The 16,698-nt window shown below is 49.6% G+C and overlaps 1 protein-coding gene and 1 long non-coding RNA gene across 5 annotated transcripts in view; one reads left to right on the forward strand and one right to left on the reverse strand.

Annotated features, from left to right (window-relative positions):
- Positions 1–16,698, reverse strand: part of ZNF462 (zinc finger protein 462) — a 137,682-nt gene that overhangs the window by 68,801 nt on the left and 52,183 nt on the right. The window contains exons 2-7 of one of the 4 annotated variants that reach the window (XM_070430966.1): positions 15,494–15,743; positions 9,510–15,103; positions 8,574–8,735; positions 6,718–6,821; positions 3,885–4,003; positions 1,869–2,073 (exon numbers count right to left, since the gene is read on the reverse strand). In XM_070430966.1, the coding sequence (XP_070287067.1) occupies positions 2,060–2,073; positions 3,885–4,003; positions 6,718–6,821; positions 8,574–8,735; positions 9,510–15,103; positions 15,494–15,713 (6,213 nt within the window). In that variant the 5' untranslated portion in view covers positions 15,714–15,743 and the 3' untranslated portion in view covers positions 1,869–2,059. Of the gene's footprint in view, positions 1–1,868; positions 2,074–3,884; positions 4,004–6,717; positions 7,005–8,573; positions 8,736–9,509; positions 15,104–15,493; positions 15,744–16,698 lie in introns of those variants that run through there. The other 3 variants (XM_070430967.1, XM_070430965.1, XM_070430964.1) reach the window with 3 other exon arrangements.
- Positions 8,582–16,364, forward strand: LOC139020891 (uncharacterized). The gene is made up of 4 exons (XR_011473380.1): positions 8,582–8,624; positions 8,897–9,043; positions 14,253–14,423; positions 15,208–16,364. It is a non-coding gene; the product is annotated as an uncharacterized lncRNA (long non-coding RNA).

The raw sequence follows: 16,698 nt of genomic DNA on the forward strand, positions 1-16,698 counted from the left end.
TAAAACCCCATTTCCCTCTATAATCAATAACACAGAAATCGGTAAAAACAAGTCATTTTTTTTAAAACTGAAAGAGATATGGGTCTACATATGAATATATGTCTCCGTGTGTGTATAGCTCCACCTTCTTCAATAAGCAGGATATTTCAGTTAAAATAAGAATTTTCCTTTTAGTTATTTTTATACCACTGAAATGCAGGACGAATCACTAGGACTAAATTAAATTAGAGTATGATTTACCTTTGCCCTAAGTCAGTTTTTCAATTAACTGCATTTTCAGAAGCGAGGGTGTGAAATGGGCAAACTTATGTTATGTTACCCTGGTACAATCAACTCAGAAAGCAATTTTGCTTTTTAGAACAATAGGGTTTGGATGTTCATGCCTCTAATGCAGTAATTCCACTTCTGAGAGTTTACATTAAGGAAATATCCTTTAGTACATAGAAAGCTTTATTGAGAAATAAAAATGCATTTGTGCTTGAAAAAGATAAAACAACCTAAATTTCTAACCATAGAGAAATGACTAAGTAAATGTGGCCCTATCTTCTTGATGAATTATCATTTTCTTAAAGAGTCTATAACAACATTGGAAAATAAAGTACTTGAAAAATAGATAGGCAGGCATCATATCTTTTAGATTAAATTATAACCACAATTGTTAAAAATAATTATAGAGGAAACGGTTGAAAGGAAAAACAATCAAATGTTAACAACAGCTGCCTGGCTGGTGTGGCTCAGTGGTTGAGTGTCGACCCATGAACTAGGATAGCGGTTGCCAACCTTTCAGACCTCACGGACCTGCTGAACTAGGAGATCATGGTTCAATTTCTACTCAGGGCACATGCTGGGGTTGTGGGCTCGATCCCCAGTAGAGGGCGTGCGGGAGGCAACCAATCTGTGATTCTCTTTCATCATTGATGTTTCTTTCTCTCCCTCTTCCTAAAATCAATGAAACATATTTAAAAAAAAACATGTTAATTACAGCGGTCTTGAGATAATAAGATTATGGACGACTGACTATATTTTGTTCATTTTCAAATTTTCTGTAAACATGTATTTTTAAAATTTATTTTTAAGTGAAATTTAAAAGCCAGAGGAGATGAAAGAGGAGGAAGTAAAGGAATGAGAGAAGAATGGCTTTATTGAAGGTTCTCTGGGCCAGTGGGAACAGCTGAGGGCGGAGCTGATGTCTCCCGGTTTAGTAAGGGAAGCAGGAACTAGAAGGTAAAACTCTGCCCTCACTTCACCCAGCGGAGGGCTGCCACCTGCCACCCGATGGTTTCACATGTGAGGTGACCCTGCATCCCAAGTTCTGTGTTAAGTCTCCTTTTCACCACTGATGACCCCAGAGCTTGCATTTCCAAGAAAGTCTTGAAACTAACCTTGATTTATACAACATGTTACAGCCCAAGGCAGAACAGACATTCCAAGAGGTCAGAGGATCCAAACAAAGAGAACATCCATCAGTTGTCCCCCCGCATAGTTACCTAGGAGTTACAGGGTAATGCTGGGCCATGAGCAATGGGCTTTACCACTATTACCTATATAAGTAATATATATATTATTATAAGTAATATATATATATACACACACACACACACACATATGTATATATACACATACATATATATATAATATATACACATCTGCATATATTACAAATATAAGGTGGGGCAAAAGTAGGTTTATAGTTGTGAGTACTCAAAATCTTGGAGTTTATTCTTGTATTATTTATTAATTATTGCATTATTACAATACAATAATTATGTTATACATAATACCGCTGCTCTCCTGATTCCATTTTTTAACTTTTTTAAAAAAAATCTTTATTGTTGAGAGCATTACATATGTCCCCCTTTTCCCCGCCGCATTGCCTTCTTCTAGCCTGCCTCCATCCCCGCCCCAGGCCTTCACCACCCTATTGTCTGTGTCCATGGGTTATGCATATATGCATACAAGTTCTTTGGTTGATGAACTTTGTTTAGTGGTTGTAAATAGTCCAACTGGAGAGAGAATTCAAATCCAGGTTACTTGGTTCATCTACACGACTCTTTATCCTTTAAAATAATCCATCTACAACAGACAAGATGAGTCAATAGTCCTTTGCAAAATGTACTGGCCCTCCCTTAGCCGGGCCACTGTCAGTGGCTAAGGGCCATTTGTGGACACCAGGGCTCCCAGGTGCACAGAGAGCTGAATTACACCGCTCCCACCCTCTCCCCCTCTGGATGCTTCCTTCTCTCCAACCAGTGAGCACAGAAGGCCAGTCTGCTCGCCAGCTCCAAGAACATATACTTCCGCTCAGTGCCCTGGAGCCAGTGTGCAGCCTCTGGCACCCCTTCAAAGCCCTTCCTACAGGCCGATTCCTTTACCCAACTCCCACTATGAAGTGCTTCTGACCAGGAGGAGGCCTATGGGAAACACACCAGGACGGGGTCCCAGCTGAATCATTTACAATGTACAGTTAGAAAAGAATGGCTTGAACCCCAGAGCCTCTCACTCCATGAACTTCAGTGGAATTTTCCTGGAGATATAAAAATACTAACAGATAGAGACAAGCCCATTTGGCTAATCTCCCTGTCCCAGGCCCCACCCCCACGCTCCCACCCCTCTACCTCCCGTGGGGCCCAGGGCATCTGGAAGCCTTCAGTAGCTTCACTGCATTGAGCCAGTTCAATGGGACCCAACACTCAGGAGGAGACAACAGAGAGACAAGAATCTATTTCCACAGGCAATGAGGAGATGGCAAAAGGAAGGCAGGACTCGGGGTCTCGGTGGGTTTTATAACCACACAAGGGGAGCCAAAAAACGAGAAGAATTCTAGCTGTCTGCAAATTTTCAAACTAGGATCTAAATACCTCAGCCCAGGAAACTCAGGGAGGAGACTGGACTTCGGAAAGAATCCGATAGTGTAGCTGGGTATCCTGAGGCCTCACTTCCCCAATTTCTCTTTGGGTCTGATGTGAGTTCCTCTGAGGTTGTCAAAAGCTCTGAGAGGGTCACACACAGGCTGCTGCTGCGCTGGGGTTCTGAGAGTGACTGAGATGGTCATGGAGACATCCCCAGGCCCCCCACCCACCTACCCACTGCCTTTCCTACCTCACGCCTCTTTTCTCTCGGGGCTGAGTTCCGATTATCTACCTGTGGGCATCCCCTATCATAGGCAAAGTAGAGAAGAGCAGAAGAGAGAGAGGCAGCATCCCATCAGTGACAGGGATGTGCCTGTTCTGGAGTCAAGTTCTCAGTGAATGGACCACATGGCTTTGAGCAGGTCATCCGAAACTGAGGGTGACAATCTGCCCTTTAGGACTGCCATGAGGATTAAAAACGATGATGAAATGTAACATGTTTAGTAAAGAGCCCTGTAGGTAAAGGGTGTTCAATGAAGCAAGCACAGTGAGAGGGACCAATACAGTGACAGAGACCCGCGTAGCCCCGGGAAATGCATGATACCAAGCCACTTCTTATCTTGTATCTGAAAATGTATCTAAGGCATCTCCCAAGAATCTTACTACTTGTCTTGAGTTCTCTTAAGTTCCTTTGCACTTCCTCAAGACTACATTACTTTATTTGGGGGCTATCTTTAGTGGATGTAACAATTCTTGCATTTCCATTAGAAAGGCTCGGGAATTTAGAACTTTCTCTTCGCCAACAAACGCTGTTAGCATGCATCAACTGTGACGTGGGTGACACCCGCTGGGTATTATTTTGGCTTTGGGCGATTCCTTAGATTTTTTTTATTTGATTAAAAAATAACTAAATGTGCAACCATCTCAAGAATAGCTTATCCTCACGTGTGGGACAAGAGACTTTTAAAGTTTTACTCAGTGAAGACCACAGGATTTCAAACTCAGCAGACTTGGGCACCACCCATGTCAACTCACCAGCATGAGCTTTGAGTAGGTGTGTTTTTAGCCGACTGTTGTAGGAGGACTTGAAGGAGCAGAGTTTGCATCGGAATGGTTTATGGTGTCCGTGGTGCGTTTGCATGTGGCGATCCAAGCTTGATGTAGGAGAAAAACGAACAAACAAAAAGACGGGGTTAAAAACTGCGCGTAACATTTTCTCACTGCCCTCTTCCAGAAATCCCATTTCTAAGCTGTTCAAAGTCATTTTGCTACTTTCCAAAGATGGTGCTTACAAAAAAAGCAGAAAAGAAAAAAAAGGCAAGAGTGGCACCGACTCTAAAAGGAGGGGAAGCTCAAGGAAGGAGGAGATAACACTTGAGCAGGGAAGGGTTTCAAAGTGTGGAACTACTTGCAATGAGCAGTTTGTTCCCAAAGCCTTTGTAAATAGGCAGGTGTGATTACGGGAAGTCACGTGATTCAGAGGCTGGTCACCCCTCTGGTAAACACAACAATGTTTGCTGTACATCCATCTTCCAGAGCAACTTACAAGGATGTCATTTAATTATAGGCATTCCCAGTATTGCATAATTACTAGTCTAAAGAAAAAAAATAAATCCACCAAACCAGGTGTGGGAAAAGCCCTAATTTGTGTCACTACCCCACATCACACCTCCTTTCCAAACCACTCAAGTCTTATCTTCCTACTTCAAGTGCTCCCAACTCCATAAAAACTTCCTGATTCTTCCAGAGCGATGTTCACATCTCCCCTCTTTGAAACTTCATAGCGTTTTATTGACACACATTTTTTAAAGACGTGTGCCTTCTTATGGCAAGTCACTGGTGTGCTGGCTTTATTTATCATCCGCTAGACCCTAAACTCTTGTAGAACACTGACCACGGCCCATTCATCTTCACATGCCCCAGAAGCCTCCAGGACACCGCCAAGCACAAGGGCATACCCACTTATTCACAGCGATGTCCTGAGGTTCTGCTATGTGATAGGTGCTATTATAAAGTACTCTGGACCCTCGCTGGTTCGACTCAGTGGATAGAGTGTCAGCCCATGGACTGAAGGGTCCCGGGTTTGATTTCGGTCAAGGGCACCTACCTTGGTTGCAGGCTCAATCCCAAGCCCTGGTCAGGGTGCGCGTGTAGGAGGCAACCAATAAATGTCTCTCTCACATCGATGTTTCTCTGTCTCTCCCTCTCCCTTCCACTCTCCCTATAAAAATCAATGGAAAAATATCCTTGGGTGAGGATTAACAACAACAAAATAGTTTTGGAATTGATGAGAACTACACAAATTTGATGCCAGTGCCTGGATCCGATGGCAAAGATTAGATATTCAACTTTGAATAATAATAATAAGAATAATAATAATAGAATAATAATAGTTTTAGCCCTGACTGGTTTGGCTCAGTGGATAGAGCGTCAGCCTGCAGACTGAAGGGTCCCAAGTTCGATTCCGGTCAAGGGCATGTACCTTGGTTTCGGGCACATCCCCAGTGGTGGGGTGTGCAGGAGGCAGCTGATCGATGTTTCTCTCTCATCGATGTTTCTAACTCTCTGTCCCTCTCCCTTCCTCTCTGTAAAAAAATCAATAAAGTATATTTTTAAAAAAATAAGTTTTAAGCATCCCAAACTCTGCAGAAGCACTGCCTCCTCCCGCCTTTCCACCTCCACTAACTAGCACTTTGTCTGTTTAAAGAAGCAAACAGCCCATCAGTTATTTCCAATTATCATAAAAATAAACAGCATGTCATAGTCTTACAATTAGTCACCTTCATCCAAGACCGCAGAACACATTACAGAACATTTCTCTCTGGCACACAGTCAACAGAGAAAGGCAACAAAATGTTGTTTCGTCTCAGAACCATCCCTCTTCTCATTACCCAGAAAAGCCTTCATAAAAACTATAAATTTACAATTTCTAAGCCGTGATGAGCAACGGGAAGCTCCCCTCCTTCAACCACCCTGAACTTCAAGCATCTCTCTGGATTCCATCAACTTATCTACCTTTCAAGGTCTTTTAAAAAAACATCAAGCAGCCCTAACTGGTTTGGCTCAGTGGACAGAGCATCAGCCTGCGGACTCAAGGGTCCCAGGTTCGATTCCGGTCAAGGGCATGTACCTCGGTAGCGGGCACATCCCCAATCAGGGATGTGCAAGAGGCAGCTGATCGATGTTTCTCTCTCATCGGTGTTTCTAACTCTCTATCCTTCTCCCTTCCACTCTGTAAAAAATCAATAAAATATATTTTTAAAAAAACAAAAACACATCAAGCAATGGTGCCCAGTCGGCATGGCTCAGTGGTTGAGCAATGACCTATGAACCAGGAGATCAGGGCACATACCCGGGTTGCAGGCTCCATCCCCAGTGGAGGAGATGCAGGAGGCAGCCCTTCAATGACTCTCTCTCATCATTGATGTTTCTATCTCTCTTTCCCTCTCCCTTCCTCTCTGAAATGAATAAAAAAAAATTTTTTAAAAAAATCAAGCAATGAGCCTTTGGTCACATAACAGTCCTAATTTTACCTCCCAGTCACTCCATGGAACTTAGTTCTCAAATGATGATTAGGTACCAGTAAACTTATCGATTCTCAGATATTTCTTTGTGTACGTCAGAGCCATACCTACAGAACTGTCATTTTTTTTTAAAAAAGCCTGCAAATCTTCTGTCAACCAAGCAAACTTGTGTTCTTAGCCCCATTTGACAGATAAAGTTCAAGGTAACTGCCAACTGGACAGCAGGTGTGAACCATGAGGGGCAACTGCTGACTCCTCCACGCTTCTCCCGCCCTCACGTAGCTGCCCTCCGCTACGCCACCTCCTCCCAGGTACACGCGACCGGCCACTCCTTAAGCACTTACTTGTGCCTGAAAGCGGAAACAAAGGAGCAATACTGGCAGCTGTACTTGTCCTCGCGGGTGAACATGGCCAGGGCCAGGTGGCTCCTCTCATGAGAACGCAGCCCCTGCATGGACATCAGGACTCGGTCACATTGACTACAATGGTATCCCCCCGGCCGGGTCTCATCCTCCAACATTCCATCAAGCAAGCAGTGTCCACCATCCACCCGGTCCACCAGGGCGCCACTTGCATCTTTGGCTGCTTCCAGTCCATCCAGGAACAAGTGGGAAGGGTCCTCAGCCTCCTGCTAAGAGAACCACACACACACACATACCCCACCAACAAAATAAATATCTATGGTCATTCGCCCCAGCCTTCTTCCTCTCCTGCATTCTCCCACATGCCAGCGGTTCCTAACAGTCTCCTCCCGGCCTCTCCGGCTTCCCCTAGAGGAGACGGCAAACCCGCCGGGCCATTCCTCATGCAGTGGTGGTGGTTTTAGGGCAATGTGTCCAGGCACAGGGTGCTACTGCCTGGGAAATGTTGAGAGAAGGGATCTCCCACACTGAAGACGGTTCGCTCACTTATCACCCATCTTAAAAAAAGAAAATTAAAATTGTGATCTCACCTAAACTAACATAAAGCAGGGTTAGGGTTACGGCTCAGAGAAAAAACAACAGGAAAGGAAGGGAACCACGCTGAGCAGTGTGGGCATCATCCTTGGGAAGTCAAGGAAAGTGAAAGAGCCTGCCCTGTGGCCCACCCCTCGCCCCCCGAGGTGCTCACCCTGCCCCGCAGACGGTGACTTCAGCCCCTGCCTGAAGGTTGACGAATAATCAATTCAAAAAGTTAAGAAGCTGCCTGGTTTGAAGCCACTCATGTTTCCAGGTGGCTCCTTGGATTACTGATTACGGGAAGAGCCGCTCTGTCTCCCCTGAGTGAGTCCAAGGCTGGGACACCCCGCAGAGGCAGGGAAGACGCCGGCCACCGCTGCCCCTGTGCTGCCCACAGCCAGGCAGTTTTAGTCTTCAGAGGAGAAAAGCAGAAGGTTTGCCTCCACTTCATACAGGCAGAACAGGACAAGATCAAACGGGGCTGATGACAAACACACAGTCACATATCCAGGGAGGAAGAGCAGAGCCCTGAGCCAATCCTCTACCTCAGCAGGCTAGCCCTTCCTGGAAGGCCGGGATGGCAGTGTGGTTATCCAAACAGCGGCTGCTATTCTGGTTATGAAGTTCGCAACAGGCAGCCTCTGAAAGGTGGTCGGGGGTAGGTTTGGGGGCGGGATGGCATGTGTCAGTAACAGGGGGAGGGTGGGTGGGAGGACAAATCAGGTCAACAGGCTCTCAGGGTCAACTGTGACTTAAGGCTTTTAGTTTTAGGTGTGATGTCTCTGCCACTCCTTCGAGGACCCAGGATAAGCAGCAAAAGACGGACTCTCCTGGGCTCTCTGCGCCCGCCAGCCCGATGAGAAAGGACAGTGAGAAGTCAGGCAGTGGGAGGAGCTGAAGAGGACAGGACAGAACACACTCAACTCCTCTCAAGAGCTCGGAAGAGCAAGCACCTAGTGTTGCTACACGCAGAAGAGAAGGGCGACCCGAAGCCTCCTGCGCCGAGAGGCCCGGATCTTCTGTTTCCACCAAACTACCCACGTGGCAGGGAACCAGATCGGAGCTCGACCGGGTCGAGACACGCAAGAGGAGGGACGTCCAACCTGCAAAGAAATCAAAACAAGCCAGACCGACGCCGGCAACACTCAGGAATGCGCACACTCCGGGCCGCCCGCTCCGGAGCTGCTTTGAGCAACGGGGTTAATGAGTAACGCGCACGGCTCACACACAGGAACGCGCATCCAGGCCTTCCCAGCGCTCACCTTCACGGCGGACACGGCGGGGACGCTGCCATACTGGACGTGCTTCCGCAGGTGATTGCAGATGGCTCGGAGCGTCGGGTGCACTTCCACACAGAATTTACACTTGTAGCCCACCACCTTCCGCTCCTTGATCTTTGGCACCTCTTCTAAGTGACCAAAAGGCTGGTAAAATACAGTGGTAGCCGTCAGTACTCCGAGCCCCTCCCGCAACGGCCGGCATTTATTCTTGTAGCTTACTAGCCGGTTTTATTTTAAAGCAGATTAGCAGGTTAAAAAACCAAGGGAGAGAATGAGTATTTCTTTTTTTTTTTTTTTTACATAAGGAATTCGTCAGAGTCGTGGCACACTGCCTACTATGCAAAGTCTCTGGAACCCGCGTGCATTACGACTTGTGAGAAGATTTCTGTGCAGAAGCCTCATCGTCACGGCCACCAAGGGATCTGGTCTGCAAACCCATGTCAACTACGCAGGTGAGAACGTTGCATAGCTACGCCGTTAGTGAGCTTCTTGACACACACACACCATTCTACTCCGGGAGCTGTTAGGTTCGTGTAGCCACACTGCAGACCGAGACACGGCTGAGAAGCGCTCATGAGACCAAGAGACAGCCCACGGCGGCCTCAGGAAAGAGAGCGAGCGTCGCCGTGGACCTAGGCCTCCGACAAGGCTGCTTGGCAGAGAGAGACACAGAGAAACCACCCCAACCCTCCCCTGGGGAGCCTCCGGAGGAGTGAGAGGGAGGGGCACAGGACCGTGGAGAAGAGTGAGCACAGAATGGGGATAATCAAGCTCGAAATGTTTAATTGACTTATTGAGCTCTCTGGCAAGCTAAGTCACTAGGAAGCCCGTGGCAGCTTGGCTGGCAACGAAGACGTGCGTGTGGGCACCAGTGCTGAGAGGCCTCCTGGGGGAAGGGAAATCAAAACATATCCTTACCCTCTCTTGTTTGAAATCTGCAAAAGCACCATCTGCATATTTCTGCTTGCTCAAAAGCTGTTTCCTCCTCTCCTGACGTTTGGCACGCTTCTGGAATTCCTCATTGTGAACGTTCAAGTGTGAGGTCAGCTCGGCGGTGCTCTGCAGTTTGCTATCGCAGTGCTTACACTGGTAGGCGGGGCCCTGCGGGCGGGGGCCGCTGCCCAGGATGACGAAGTCCCTCTTGAGGTCCCGGCTGTGGTGGTCGGTGTAATGCATGCACAGCAGCTCGGCCGTGCTGAAGGAGAGCTTGAAGCACTTGATGCAGCGGAACGGGAGCCACTCCATCTCCTGCGCCTCGCCTCCCTCCACCTCGGCTTTCTCCAAGCTGCCTCTCTCCTCCTCCTCCAGCAGCACCGGCTTCTCGGGCTCGTCGGCGTACACGGCCGTGAAGTAGCCCCCCAGCTTGCTGGCGTGCTGCTTCTTGGGGAACACCCCCGGGTGGCGCTTCATGTAGTGGGACACGATGCCCTTCTTGCTGAAGGACTGGAAGGAGCACAGGGAGCACTTCTTCTTCTCCACGGCCCGCCGCAGTTCCTCGCTGAGCTGCGGCGAGTCGTCCTTGGGCGGGGACGGGATGATGACCTTGTTGGGCTTGTCGCTGATGGTCCTGGAGGCTGCCAGGCAGTGGGTGTAATAGGCATCGATGTCGTGGCGCTTCTGGTAGTGGGCCGCCAGCCCTTTGCGGATGGGGTTGGTGTAGGAGCACAGGGCGCACTTGAAGAGGTTGTTCTTGCCCTCGGGCTGGGCGCGGACGTTGTTGTGCTTGATGCGGTAGTGCCTGGCGATGCCCTTCCTCGTGGAGCAGAAGTACTTGCAGAGCTGGCACCGGAACACCGTGTGCGAGGCCAGGTGCGAGGTAGAGAAGTGAGCAGCGGGCACGGGCTCCTCCCCCACCTCCTCCTCGGTGATGGAGACTTGGGAGGGGCTCACTTCAGTGGTTATCTCGGGCTCGAGGGACACCGGCAGCTTCGGGGGCGACGGGGAGAAGACATCGAATTCAGGCTGGTTGTGGTACTTCTCGTAGTGGATTTTGAGCTTCTCCAGAGTGCCATGCGTGTAGGGGCAGAGTTTGCAGCGGTAGGCGCCGAACCCTTGCTTGAAGATCCGGCTCGTCTCCTCCACGTCGTTCTGGGCGATGTCGGCGGACTGCTCCACGTCGTGCACAAAGTCCTCGGCGGTCACCTTGATGGCCGGGTGTCGCTTCTGGTAGTGGGTCAGGACGCCGTGGATGCGGGTGTTGATGTAGGGGCAGTGCCGGCACTTGTAGACGGCGCCTGGGTTGATGTCGATGTCCTGGGCGAAGTCGGCGGCCTTCACCTTCATGCCGGGGTGCTTCTTCCCGTAATGGGTCAGAAGGCCGTGCAGGTTGTTATACTCGGACTGGCACACGGTGCACTGGTACGGGGTGGAGTTGATGGCGGGGTTGGCCGAGGAGAGCTGGAGGCTCTTCTCTGGGGAAAGCCGGGCATCCTCGGGGCATTCCACGTCCTGCTCGGGGAGGGGAGCGGGCAGACCGCTTTCACAATTCACGGGGCCCACTAACTCTTCGGCCGAAGGGATGGGGTTCTCCACGGCATCTTTCTCCTTGATGATGTCCAGCAGCACCGACTCGTCACCATTCATGGCCCAGGGGTGGAACGCCTGGTAGTGATTGGTGATGTCCCAGATGGAGATGGCTTCGAAGACACAGTCTCGGCATCGGTAGGTTTTGGCTTCGGCTGGCATCATGAGGGAGGGAGGGGATGGGTCTGGCCCGGCCCAGAGTTTGGTAGCCATGTAGGTGTAGTCCACGTAATGCTCGGGGTGCCTCCTTTGGTAATGCAGGAGCAGGCCGTTGGGCTCCGTGTGGGAATAGATGCACCACTCGCAGTGGTAGCCAGCTTCTATGGAGCCATCGAGGAACGCCCAGCGCATGATGGACGTGACCGTGGCCTTCAGGGCGGGGTGGTCTTTCTTGGTATGCTTCCTCAGTGCATAGAAGTAGGGCGAGGTGTACGAGCACTGCCTACACTTGAGGGCTCGCAGTTTCGTTTTGTCCCGCTCCACGCCGGAGGGGGCAACCAGCATGCAACTGGCGGACTTCCTCTGGTTCCGATCACAGAGGCTTCGGATGGTGGCCGTGTGCTGCCGGATCACGTCTGCGTTGGCCTTGAAGTCTCGGTGCTTCTTCTGGTAATGAATGAGTACCCCTTTGACCGTCCGGTTCCCGTAATCACAGTGCTGGCAAAAAAACATCTCGTTCTCCACGGGGGGGCCATCTCTCTCGGAGCTGCTCCGGCCCAGCGGCTGCATGGGGGCGGGCGGCCGGGGGGAGCCTTGGGGCCCCTCGGCCCCTCTCATCATGGCCGCTGTGGGAGGAGCCTGTCTGATATATTTGGCAGTGACCTTTATTTCTGGGTGTCTTTTCTGGTAGTGGACAAGCACTCCCACAACTGACCGATTGCTGTAGGAGCAGTGTTTGCAGTAGTAAAGCTCAGTACTGAGGTCTGGTGGCGGGGGTTGTGGGGGGGGTGGGGAACCCATGGTGGACATTTTAGGAGACATGGGAGCACCCACCTCAAATGATAATTGAGAAAGGGCCGCGCCCCTGTCCACAGACACCATTCGCATGGTTTTCTGGATCCTAAAGTAGGAAGCCTTTTCTTCGGGGTGTTTCTTCTGATAATGAACCAAGACAGAGTGCATGTTGGGGCTTGCGAACGAGCAAACGTCACAGTCGTAAACCACCACGGTGTTCACGGAGGGGTCCTTCTGGTTTTCACATTCTGGAGGAAAGGTCTTGGGAGGGGTGCTTTTATTGAACGCCATGCCGCCACCGCGAGCCACGGGCGTGGATGTCGCCAGGTTCTTGGGCGCCGAATTCAGGATCTCCCGCAGCGTCTGGGACTCGGTGCTCAGCCCCTCCTGCTGCTCCACGACATAGCTGGAAAAGATCATGGCGTTGTTGATCTTCACCGTGGGGTGCATTCTTTGGTAGTGTGGCATCAGGCTCCTCACATTGGGGCTCGTGTAGGAACAGAACCGACACCGGTAGATCAGGTCCGAATGGTCAAAGTTGAGGACATTCATGGCTTCGGGGTGGTGCTCACCGTAGTGCTGCTGGAGATCTTCGAAGTTGGTGTAATCGATGTAGCACTCCAGGCACCTGTACACCGCGCTGTGGTCGTTGGGGTCCAAGATGTACCTGAAGCTGAATTTAATGTACGGGTGCATCCGCTGATAGTGGGTGCTGACACTCCGGGCAGACTTGTTGTTAAAGTCACAGTGTTTGCAATAGTAAAGCCTCCCAGAGTCACTAAAGTCCGTACTTTCGTTATTGTGCTCGGCCCCATACAGGGGAACCTGGGTGTTCAGCAGAGCGGTACCGGGGATTTGGTGATCTTTCAAGTTTGTCGAGGAGCCGTAATAATCCTCTTCGTCTTCCGAAAGCGTGAGCTCGATCTCCGCCCCGTTGGTGGCATTGTAATCGTGGCTGATGTTTCTGAAGTTGGGCTCCTTCTGGGGCACGCTGGCATCTGGCACCCACAGCTGCTGCGTCGCAAAGGGAGGGGGCACCTCCAGGACTGGCTCCGTTGGCTCTTCTTCCCGGTCCAACTCCACCTCGATCTCCACTTCATTGTCTTCCTCTTCCTCCTCATCATCCTCGACGTTGATCACGGCATCCTCCTGCTGTTTGCTCTGGTTGATTTTGCTCTGCAGGTTGCTCGCGATCTCGTCGATCCTCGTCCTCTTCTTCACGGGCGATAAGTCGAGAGGAAAGTCACTAGCGAGCTTCCGAGAGGCCTTAGCTACAAAATTGTTCTTGGAGGACAACCCAAGAATTGAGGTCTGGCTTTTCTTCACAGTGTTGCTGGAAGAGGGGTGGCTGTCTGACTCACTTTCCAATGGGAGGCTGGAGGGCGGCCCCTCGAATTTTGGCAAGTTGTCGCAGAACGAGTGTTTGTGCTGCTGATGGACTCTTAGCCCTTTCAGAGTCGTGGTGGAGTAATTACACATGGTGCATTTGTAAGGGTGCAGGGGTGGGGCTTGCACGGGGGGCTGTGGCGGCTGCGTCGGCGGGGGCTGGGGCTGGGGCGGCAGCTGATGTGGTGGCGGCAGCTGCGGTGGCTGAGGCTGTGACGGAGGTGGTGGCGGTGGCAGTGGCGGCGGCGGCGGCTGTTGCTGCAAGGAATCCAACATGACTCCTGACTTCCTGCCATTGATGCTGGGGCTCTCGTAAGACACGACCCCTTCATTCATTGAGGAAGCAATGCTTTCGCTCTGGGAATTCACAGCATCCCAATCTGATGTTGTACCCGTGTGACACTGTTTGTGAGCCCCCAGTTTTAACGAGCTCTTGCAAGTAAACGGACATTCGTCACATTTGTACACAGCTGTCTTTCCGGATAAGTGAATGTTTTCTATGTGTCGGGAGATGCTACGTCGATGCATGGTGAGGAAAGGACAAAAGGGGCACTGGAACCTGTTCATAAATCTCCTGAAGGGAATGCCCTTGGTCTCCAATAATTTGTGGCCGTCGGAGCCCATCAGCTGCTCTGCAGACATGCCTGCTGTCTGGTGATCCATAGCGTTTAAGCCATTCTCACTGTCTATCTCATTGAGCTCTTCCTCGGAGCTAGAGTCATTCAGCATGCTGTTCGTTTCCAGGTCGGCAGGAGAATTTGTCATGTCAGCCATTCCGTAACGGGATCTCTCTGCCAGGTTAACAAGGCCAGAATTGTGAGGTGACTTCGGCTTCATCGGAGGGTAGGACAGGGGCGAAAACTTGGAAGCTGAAGAAGAATTGGGTCTCATGATGGAGTTGCTGATGGAGCCCCTGTAGTTGGAGACGTTGGCGTTGGGCATCTCCCGGCTGGCAGCATTCATGGACAGGTAGGTGGAGTTGGAAGTGGGGCTGGGGTCGTTCTTCGGCAGGTCGGGGAGACTCGTCCCTTCCTGCTGTCTGAGGTTGGAGAGGACCTTGACCATGCTGCGGTGTTTCTTCATCATGTGGTCACACCACCGTTCTCGGCGCGGGGTCTGGTAGCTGCACCACTCACAGCAAAAGTTGCCTCGAGACTTGGTCAAAGGCTTGACCATGGATTCCAAGATGCTGCGCTCCACGACCTCTGCAGGCAGCTCCTTGCAGGGGTCCTGCAAGGACACGGGCGGGATCACGGGGTCTGGCATGGGGACAGGGGCGGGAGGGAGCGCGGCGATCTCCTTCAAACTGTTTTTGTGATACATTTTCTGGTGCTTCATTATTCTCGCCCTCCTTGGTGACTTGTATGTGCAAAACTGGCAAGAGAAGACCTTTCCAAACCCCTCGTGCATCATGATATTATAATTTAAGGATCCTGGAACGGGGGGTCCCGCCGAACTCCCTTCAGCTTGAGCCCCGTGGACCTTCCTAGTGTGTTCAATGAGGAGGTTTTTTGACCTGAAGTAGCGTACGCAGAACTTGCATTGAAAAAACTTGCTTGTTGGTTTGGGATTAGGGGCAATATGCTGACCGTAATATCCTGGACTGTGGCCATAGTAACCTCCGGTCCCCAATGCAGTTGCATTTTGACCTAAAGAGAAAACACAGGGTAAGTGGGACAAGAAAAGCAAAGCAAGAGAGAATTAAGAAATTCAACCATGCAAATCCACTTTTCTTTTCAATTATTCTTCATAGCCACAAAAGCACGAGTTTCACCAACTGCAGTCTCCATTCGAGAACTTTCAGAGAGGCGACACCTTGTTTTCCAAATGGAAAGGAAACTAAGAGTCAGAAGGAAGCTGAGAGGACAATAACCGAGGAACTCAAGAACCGAAACATGATGCCCAAACCACAAAAAGGGCTCAAAAGAGCAAGAAACTCTGCAGAGCAGAAGCCCGTGTATCAAGAACCAAGGCCACTGGCTCAAAATACGTGAGAGCACTGAACTATATCAGACAGGCCGAGGTTAGTCTAGATTTACCTGATAAATCCTCTGCGATCCCAAATTCATCCTTTATAGACGAAAACTCAACCTCGGTCTGATTGCTGGCATTCATGGACCCGGATCGTGGCTCATGTGCGTTGTCTTCGGCAACATCAGTGGGCTGCAGAAACGCCGTGTGGACATCCTGAATGTGCGCCTTGAGATCCTCATAGGATGGGGCTCTGAAGTCACAGCCATCACACTGAAGCACCTCCATGACGGGGGTCTACCCTCTCACATCAGGGACCTGTGGCAGAAGGCACAACGAAACGTCTTAAGGAAGGCAGGGAATGCACAGCCCAAGTCGATGGGGCTGAAGTCATTACTGGAGAAAATTCTAGTATCGGCAGATTTCGCTTACTAAGCTCTACCAGTTGGAACACTGGCCAGAGGAAGGCCATCAGACATAACGGGGATGATGTCCTTGACTTCATAACTTCAAAGAAGGAAAGGAAAAAAAAAAAAACCACCCAGATAAACTTTTATTGGCTTGATAGATCTTCAAATGCCATTTGTCAAGGAAACGTCCAGAGTTCTAGTACTTTCTGAATTTCTTGACCAAATTCAAATTTCTTGGCAAGTTAATTCTGATTGTGGTTCTGGCTTGGGCCCATTTTCTTTTGTGAAATAGAGGCTGTCCATACAGAGGAAAAGAAAAAACTTCAACCTCCATTTGCCGTTTTAGTATCATAACACTGATGTTTTACCACTACATTGTGAAACAGTATGGCATCTCAGAGTGGTGGTAAAGAGAGCTTTTATTGGACCTTTTATTATTTTAATCTTAATAATTTTAAGAAATAAAAATTTTAAAAATAATTTTATTATTTTAATTTAACATCTTAACTAATATTGGGATACACCTCTTTCCTCCCTTCCCCAAACACTTTAGTTGGCTTTTTTTTTTTTTTTATGAGCTAAATGGTTATTTGCTTTTTACTACCCACCAATTATAACTTAACAGCTTCTCCAATCTAATTAGGTCATAAAATATTTCTCATGAGGTTCTCAAACAACCAACTTTAAGATGACAATCCAGTTTCTTGTTTAAAGTTTGCATCTTGGTAACTCAATTTCCATGAAGGCAACAGACAGAAACTCGCAGTCTTGAAGAGGGGCTTCCGAGTCACGACTTTTATAAATCTTTTCCTATTTCTCTCCTTTACAAATGTGAAGTGTATCCTTGAAAACAGACACACACA

The sequence above is a fragment of the Myotis yumanensis genome, unplaced genomic scaffold (assembly GCF_028538775.1).
Source record: "Myotis yumanensis isolate MYYU_CA2020_CCGP unplaced genomic scaffold, mMyoYum1.0.hap1 SCAF_12, whole genome shotgun sequence".
Taxonomy (NCBI): domain Eukaryota; kingdom Metazoa; phylum Chordata; class Mammalia; order Chiroptera; family Vespertilionidae; genus Myotis; species Myotis yumanensis.